The sequence below is a fragment of the Galeopterus variegatus genome, unplaced genomic scaffold, assembly GCF_000696425.1.
Source record: "Galeopterus variegatus unplaced genomic scaffold, G_variegatus-3.0.2 Scaffold1860, whole genome shotgun sequence".
Lineage (NCBI taxonomy): Eukaryota > Metazoa > Chordata > Mammalia > Dermoptera > Cynocephalidae > Galeopterus > Galeopterus variegatus.
In genome coordinates, this window is record NW_007727971.1 from 325,547 (window position 1) to 334,184 (window position 8,638).

The following is an 8,638-nucleotide window of genomic DNA, read 5'->3' on the forward strand; positions in this document are numbered from 1 at the left end:
ACCAAGTAAAGGGTTAAGACCCTCCTACCGGTCATTTTTTAAAAAAAAAAAAGGAGAGAAGAAATCTAGGGTTATCAGAGGTGGGAGGGGGGAGGAAGAGGGGAATAGGGAGAGAGTAGACAAGGGTCATAAAGAATAAGGACGATCTGTAACAATATATGCTAGTAATATTGATTTGATCAACATATATCAATGTTGAACCGCAAAAATACGTATAATCAATTATGATTCAATAAAAATTTTTTGAAAAACCGAAAAATATTCCTGCACAATTTGACCATGAGAAAAAGACTGAGCTATGTACATTTTGCAATGAAAATACTTATTAGGGTGACTGACATGTCCCAGTTTGCCCAGGACTTTTCCAGTTTTGGTCCTGAAATTCCCACATCCCAGAATCTCATGGTCTGAGCAGACCAAGATAGCTGGTTACCAAATAGCCACACACCCTCAGACATGTCATGAAGGACTTGGCTGCAGAGAGTGCAGTCGCATTGGTTTAACTCTTTTACTCTCTGACAATAGATCCCTTCTCAAGGGTGCTGCCATGTTGCCCTGAGAAATATCCAAAGGACTGAGAAGGGATTGAGCCATTTCTCAGGATCTGTTTCCCCACTGTTTGAAAATACACCAGAATGTGTCGGTGATGGGCCATAATAATCAAATACATTGTATATTGACAAAATAAAAATTTAACGGAAAAAAAAAAAAAAAAAGAAAAAGAAAATACACCAGAATGTGTCGGTGATGGGCCATAATAATCAAATACATTGTATATTGACAAAATAAAAATTTAACGGAAAAAAAATAAAAAAGAAAAAGAAAATACACCAGAATGCTGAGGGCACTTTGTAGGAGTTTTTTCGTTATAGACTTCTATTCTGAGAGAAATAGTAAACATTTATAAACATGAAAGAAGAAAGGTTTTCACAGATACAATTATGCAAATATATATTTGGTGTGCACTAAACATAATTTGGTAGGATATATAGATTTTAAGTTATGATAAAGAAAATATCACTGGTTACTTCCATAAAGGGGAGCAGGAGGCTGGACAGAGCTTGGAGCTGCAACCATGTGCATGTACCACCTACTCAAAGATAAAAAAGATGAGCTTGTATTTAAACTGAAGGCATAACATCAATCATTAAAGCTTTGCATTGTTCCAACTCAGTAGAAAATATTTATTTTAAGCTTAGAATGGACTGGGAAATTTTTCATGTGATTGATCAAGTACACAAATGACAAATTATATCGATTTCCACGACTGATTAACTATTGTAGAATACTTGTAAATCAAATCCACTTCTAATATTGTGTCACTTTCTATGCTTTATCCAGGCTCTAATTCTAAACAACAACAAGCTAACAAAGATTCACCCAAAAACCTTTTTAACCACAAAGAAGCTGCGAAGGCTATATTTGTCCCACAATCAACTAAGTGAAATACCACTTAATCTTCCCAAATCCTTAGCAGAACTCAGAATTCATGATAATAAACTTAAGAAAATACAAAAGGACACATTCAAAGGAATGAATGCTTTACATGTTTTGGGTAAGTTTTTCAAATGAATGGGACATCTAGAAATTATAATCAACATGCAGATGTAGAACACTTTATCATAATTAACTTTTAAGAATGGTAATTTCTGAAATTAATTTTTTAATCTAATAATCCTTACCTAGTTAAGACATCTATAAAACTAATTAAAATGCTAAACAAAATTTATAACACTTAAAAGAAAACATGGTTTTTGTAATTCTCTCTCTCAAGAATCTCCTTTGAAACATTTAATGTGCTTTGTTTCTGACTGGACCCTAATTAATAAAGCTATGTTATTCTTATTTAACTTAAAGGTAGTACTTTTAATATACTGTATAAACTACTCAAATATAATGTACAAAGTTAATTCAGATATTACTTGAAATGTACACCTAACTTTTGGTTATCTGCTTTAAATTTACTGATCTGAGAACATTTTTGTTGTATATTTTAAGCCTTACACTATTTTACTTCTTTTTTTTTTTCCTTTTTGTCTTTTTTCGTGACCGGTAACGGGATCGCAACCCTCGGTGTCGCACCCGTACCGCGACCAGCAACGGGATCGCAACCCTCGGTGTCGCACCCGTACCGCGACCAGCAACGGGATCGCAACCCTCGGTGTCGCACCCGTACCGCGACCAGCAACGGGATCGCAACCCTCGGTGTCGCACCCGTACCGCGACCAGCAACGGGATCGCAACCCTCGGTGTCGCACCCGTACCGCGACCAGCAACGGGATCGCAACCCTCGGTGTCGCACCCGTACCGCGACCAGCAACGGGATCGCAACCCTCGGTGTCGCACCCGTACCGCGACCAGCAACGGGATCGCAACCCTCGGTGTCGCACCCGTACCGCGACCAGCAACGGGATCGCAACCCTCGGTGTCGCACCCGTACCGCGACCAGCAACGGGATCGCAACCCTCGGTGTCGCACCCGCACCGCGCTCAACCAGTGAGCGGACCGGTCTCTATATGGGATCCGAACCCTCGGCGGGAACGCCGCCACGCTCACAAGCGCCGCACTCTACCGAGTGCGCCACCGGGCCGGCCCACACTATTTTACTTCTAACACCCATCATATAACTGTTTTATTTTTCACAATATCCATTCAAAATACCTAACCAAGATTCTCATTCATTTATTCATTTAATTCAACCAAGTGCCTGGCACTTACCAAATAGCCTCACTTACTGACACTTCCTCAAAATTCTATTTCTGCTAATCAAATAATTTCTAATTAACTTACAATTTTAAAAAAGCTTAGGAGACAAACAAAATGTAACTGGAAAACACAAACATTTTGAATTATCTGAAGGATGATCTTTTTTTCTGATGCGCTATTACTACAACAAAACCTTTATCATGCCCATGGTTAGAAGAGAATGATAATGTCAATGATTTAATAATTCATAGCAAACTAGTGAATTTGTTCTACACATTCCAGTTTACATAATACAAAGTAGTATTTTTCTGAGGCTGACAGAAAGGAAAGTAGATAGATACAAACAGATACACTGGGTGAAAATGAATTGGAATGATGAAGCTCATATTTCTTGGGATATTCTTGGGATGTGTCTCTGCATTTTGTGTTTTCTTCATATACCTATCTGTCCTAAATCACGTCATTTCCCCACAGAAATGAGTGCAAATCCTCTTGATAATAATGGAATAGAGCCAGGAGCATTTGAAGGGGTGACGGTGTTCTATATCAGAATTGCAGAAGCAAAACTGACCTCAATTCCTAAAGGTTTGTATTTTCTTTATTCAAGACAGAGTATTTTTCAAATTGTCAGCTTTCAACAGACACTAAATGTAATGTTGTAAAACAGTGCAGTATACATTGTCAAAACCACAATGCAATTAGAAATCCCTGTATCAGTATATCTGCTCAGTGCATAAAATTTAGCATTTTCTCATAAACACATAAACAGCCATATGTAGTGGTTTTTTTTTAACAGTATTAAACCATAATCTTTTTTTCTCCCAGTGCGAATAAACTTAAGAAGCAATGAACTTTTTATTTTCCTTCTCTTTCCTGACACTTACTCATCTATACCCGTCATTCTGTGAAGGACCTGTTAGAGGTAGAGAATTCTGCAGACAAGAAAGCAGAGGAAGATGAATGGAGCCAGAGATCCTATCCACAGCCATGCAGCCACAGTTTGAAGTGGAGGTTTTGAGGCCAGACTGGGGCAACCCTGGCTCTGGCAGGAAGGGATGTGGTACTCTGGGCAAGGCACTCTGTATCCATCTTCTTCCCAGGGGTGCTGTGAAGATCAATGTGCCAATACATAGAAAGGTTTGAGGACACTGTCTGGCACATAGGAAGTGCCCTCTCGTAACAATAATCATTACCAGAATGAACATTGCGCTCGTTATCATGTGGCCAGAGGCTGGTATCTCAAAGTAAAATGCTTTTTAAGGTTTCTAGATGACCAGTTTTCTAACCTGTTACTTCCAAGCTCCCTGTCTGATGATTAGCAGGATAGGGTATGCCTTTCTTGGAACGCATACTCAAAGTCTTGCTTTCCTTGTCCCCAACAAGGGCTTGCTCTCACTCTCTTGCTCTGCTTCTATGACCACTGGGTTAGAAATAACCCCTGTGATTAATACGTATTTTCACTTTCAAACAACTCTATCTTTCAGTGTCCACAAGTAAAAGCAGCAACTTCATCATATCCTCCTCTCTACTACTCACCTGATCCAGAGATTAACAAAACAAACATAAACAGAAATTCAAAGAACAGCTAGGCTGTTATTATCACTTGTGGTGATCTTTCACCTAAAGTAAAAGTGGGAATAGGCCGGCCCGTGGCTCACTCGGTAGAGTGCGGTGCTGATAACACCAAGGCCACGGGTTCGGATCCTATATAGGGATGGCCGGTTAGCTCACTGGCTGAGCATGGTGCTGACAACACCAAGCCAAGGGTTGACATCCCCTTACCGGTCATCTTTTTTAAAAAAAAAAAAGTGGGAAGCCAATTCTACCCAGGGAAAAAATGTCTAATTCAGAACTACACAAATTAAAAACCACCTTAATTTAGCTTTGAAGGAGATGGCTGTTTTTCTACAAGAAACTTAAAATATTATATTTACCTTCCCATTTCTGAACAATAAAAAATACAAATGCTACACATAAAATCCCTCTCATATGGTGGAAGTTGACATCAAGGAAAGAGGAATCAGGATGAGGAAAGGAGTGATGGTAGAGGGAGGAGATGAGGGGAGCCCTAAAGGACAGGAGTAGGGAGCTGCTGTTCCAGGCTCTGTCTCGCTCAGCATGGTCTTGTTTATATTTATATGGAGTAAGGTTATGCTGGTATGAGAAAAGAATGAAAGAACATTCACTGGGCACCTTCCACGTGCCGGGCACTGTAGGTGTGCTTCTCTATTTAAATAAACACCACGACTAATTGAAAGAATAAATAATGCAATGGATTGAACATATTAAGTACAGTAAGTATCATTGTGTTTATGTGTCTTAAAAAAACAAACAACCTTAACTGGTCACCTCTGGGGATTGTACCAATTCATTACGTGATGGAATCAAGCTTTTTTGCTGCCTTTTCTGTAAAAACTGTATTACAAAGTAACTAAATAATTGATGACGGAAAATTCTTTAGAGAAGAATTCCAGCTAATCAATCCACAAAGAATGACAAAATCAGAGAGTACCACTTTCCAATTCCTAATAAAGGAATGGATTTATACAGCAATCATGAATAAATGCTATAAAAATAAAGACCATCAGGTGGAAGGTTGATCTACCTAAATCTGGTCATGTCTCTGAATGTGACTACCAGGTCATAAAAAATAAGGGGTTAGAGGGTCCCGATAAACAAATATGTGGAGGTTGCTAGCCAAATCCACAAAATAAGTGTCTCAATCAAATCAATACCTGAAACAAATCAACAGGAAATAAAAAAGGAAAAAAGTATGTTACAGAAAAAAATTTTAAGTTAAGAACCAAATGTATTCTGTGAACTTTATTTGGATCCTGACTTGAACAAATCAACTGTAAAATGATATATTTGAGACAACTATGGTAACTGAATATTAGATGACAGTAAAGAATTATTGTTAATTTTGTTAGATGTAATACTGACACGGTAGTTATGCAAAAAAAGATGAATCAGTTAGAGATGTCTAGTGAAGTAATTACAGGTGAAATGACATTATATATGGGATTTGATTTTAAATACCCCAGCCAAAACAAACAAAAAAGACTAAGCTAATAAAAACAATTAGATAAATAAGTGAATAAATAATGGAGTAGAAGAAACAAAATCAGAAAAATGAAGACAATTGTTGAAGCTGGGCAACAGCATGGTACCTCATAATATTAGGTTCTATTTTTGTATATGGTTGACATTTTCCATAATAAAACATTTTTTAAAAGCAGATACCGGGCCGGCCTGGTGGCGCACTGCTACACTGCACCGCTTGGGAGCGCGGTGGCGCTCCCGCCGAGGGTTCAGATCCCACATACAGACCGGTTCCCGCTCACTGGCTGAGCCAGGTGCGGGCGCGGCACCGAGGGTTGCGATCCCGTTGCCGGACATGAAAAAAGACAAAAAGGAAAAAAAAATAATAATAAAATAAATAATAAAAGCAGATACCTAGGGCTGAGCCCGTGGCGCACTCGGGAGAGTGCAGCGCTGGGAGTGCGGCAGCGCTCCCGCCGCGGGTTCTGATCCTATATAGGGATGACCGGTGTGCTCACAGCGCTCACTGGCTGAGCGCGTTGCGGATGGTCTCACAAAGGACAAAAAAAAAAATAGATACCTAAAAATTGCCTAAATTCATAACGTGAAATTTGACAAGTAAATAAAAACTCAATGGGGCTTGGTCTTCCTTGGTCTAACATACATCTTTCTATTCTTATTAGAACTACCTTCAACTTTATTGGAACTTCATTTAGATTATAATAAAATTTCAACTGTGGAACTCGAGGATTTTAAACGATACAAAGAACTGCAAAGGTAAAAGTTCCCAAAATCTTAACTTAGAAGGGATAGTCTGTATGATTAAGATATTAATGAAACTTCTTAGAGAATGTGTACAGGAACCCTAGTCGAGATCATCACTGTTGCTACTGGAGAATGTGAAGGGAAAACTAGAAAGAACCATTATTATCACTGTCTATGATAATGGGAGAGGCAAACCAAGTAGAAAAAGAAAAAGAACACTTTTCAAATTTCCCTTTTGTTGAATTTAGATAAAAAAAGAATGTTCTGACAGTAGGAGGAAAGGGTTGTTACCTACTGAAATAGGTTCTTACATAAAGCCATGAAATGCCTTTCTCTGAACATATACAAAAATAAGACAGGCTTGTACTCTAACTACGTTGTGGTGTTTTTAGCTGACTATCAACTAACCTAGGTCTATCTGCATAACAGTCGATGCATTTTTATATCATTTTTAGGCTGGGCTTAGGAAACAACAGAATCGCAGATATTGAAAATGGAAGTCTTGCTAACATACCACGTGTGAGAGAAATACACTTGGAAAACAATAAACTAAAAAAAATCCCTTCCGGATTACAGGAGTTGAAATACCTCCAGGTAAAACATTCTACCTGTGTTTGGTAGATATTAGCTAGCACTTTTCTTTGGTTTTTATAAAACACATTAGTATACCTCAAGCAAAGACCAAGCAAGCAGCAAGGGTAATTCAAACATAATGACTCCCAGGTTGACTGAGGTGTGTTATGAAGTTAGAGAGCATTAGGAGAGTGGTTTCTTTCTTCTTTATTTTTTAATTAAAAAAAATTTTTAATTGCCACATTGTAATTTTACATTTTTATGGGACACAATATAATGTTTGAATACATATATATTGTATAAAGATCAAATCAGAGTACTCAGCATATTCATCACCACATACAGTTATATTTTTATGGTGAGAACATTTTCAAAAGCCTCTTTTCTAGCTATTTTGTAATATGCAAAGAGAGTGGTTTCTACACAGACATCACCTGAAAACCTCGGGACCCATTTCCACCTTCTGGTTTCTCCTATTGAAACTGCAAAGTAGTGGCAAAGTTGCTGACACAGATAATTTCAGATTTCTGGGATGAGGGTAGCTACACAGAGGCAGGACTGGTCAGGAGGACACTGAGAAGGATCACATGTCCTTTTGTCTTAGAAACATTTCACAAGTGAGAGCAAGAGGACTAGGTTTCATGTATTTTCACCATCAGTGTGGTGCTAGGTTAGAAGTATGTATGCTTTTTTAAACATTTAAACCATAATATATAACTACCTGAAAGTCACTATTTGGAGCATCATGAGTTAACGTTTTGTCATTTGTTTTCTTATTAAAAACCTTTTCCTGGCCGGCCCGGTGGCGCACTGCTATAGTGCGCCGCTTGGGAAGTGCGGCGGCACTCCCGCCCGAGGGTTCGGATCCCACATACAGACCGGTTCCCGCTCACTGGCTGAGCGAGGCGTGGGAGCAATACCAAGGCTTGCAATCCCGTTGCCGGTCCCGGTCCGGTCCGGGGGCGACACTGAGGGTTGCGATCCGTTGTATCAAGGCTTGCAATCCCGTTGCCGGTCCCGATCCGGTACGGGGGCAACACTGAGGGTTGCGATCCGTTGCCGGACACGGAAAAAGACAAAAAAAAAAACCTTTTCCTTCTAATCTGGCAACTCTTAACTGGTTGGGAGAGGGTCACAGATTACTTGGAGAATCTGATAAAGCTTTACATCCTACCAAGAGCAAAAATGAAGACAATATTTTGCATGTAACTTTTGTTTTTGTTTTATTTTTTCCTTTTTTTTTTTTTTTTTTTTGGTCTTTTTTCATGACCGGCAACGGATCGCAACCCTCAGTGTCGCCCCCGTACCGGATCGGGACCGGCAACGGGATTGCAAGCCTTGATATTGCTCCCGCGCCTCGCTCAGCCAGTGAGCGGGAACCGGTCTGTATGTGGTATCCGAACCCTCGGGCGGGAGTGCCGCCGCACTTCCCAAGCGGCGCACTATAGCAGTGCGCCACCGGGCCGGCCAGGAAAAGGTTTTTTTTTTGTTTTTTTTCTGTGTCCGGCAACGGATCGCAACCCTCAGTGTTGCCCCCGTACCGGATCGGGAC

The 8,638-nt window shown here is 39.7% G+C and overlaps 1 protein-coding gene across 3 annotated transcripts in view; it reads left to right on the top strand.

Annotated features, from left to right (window-relative positions):
• ASPN (asporin) overlaps nucleotides 1–8,638 on the top strand; it is a 30,286-nt gene that overhangs the window by 17,625 nt on the left and 4,023 nt on the right. For all 3 annotated transcript variants that reach the window (XM_008579348.1, XM_008579346.1, XM_008579349.1), the window contains 4 exons: nucleotides 1,342–1,555; nucleotides 3,181–3,291; nucleotides 6,432–6,525; nucleotides 6,969–7,107. In XM_008579348.1, the coding sequence (XP_008577570.1) occupies nucleotides 1,342–1,555; nucleotides 3,181–3,291; nucleotides 6,432–6,525; nucleotides 6,969–7,107 (558 nt within the window). The remainder of the gene's footprint in view (nucleotides 1–1,341; nucleotides 1,556–3,180; nucleotides 3,292–6,431; nucleotides 6,526–6,968; nucleotides 7,108–8,638) is intronic.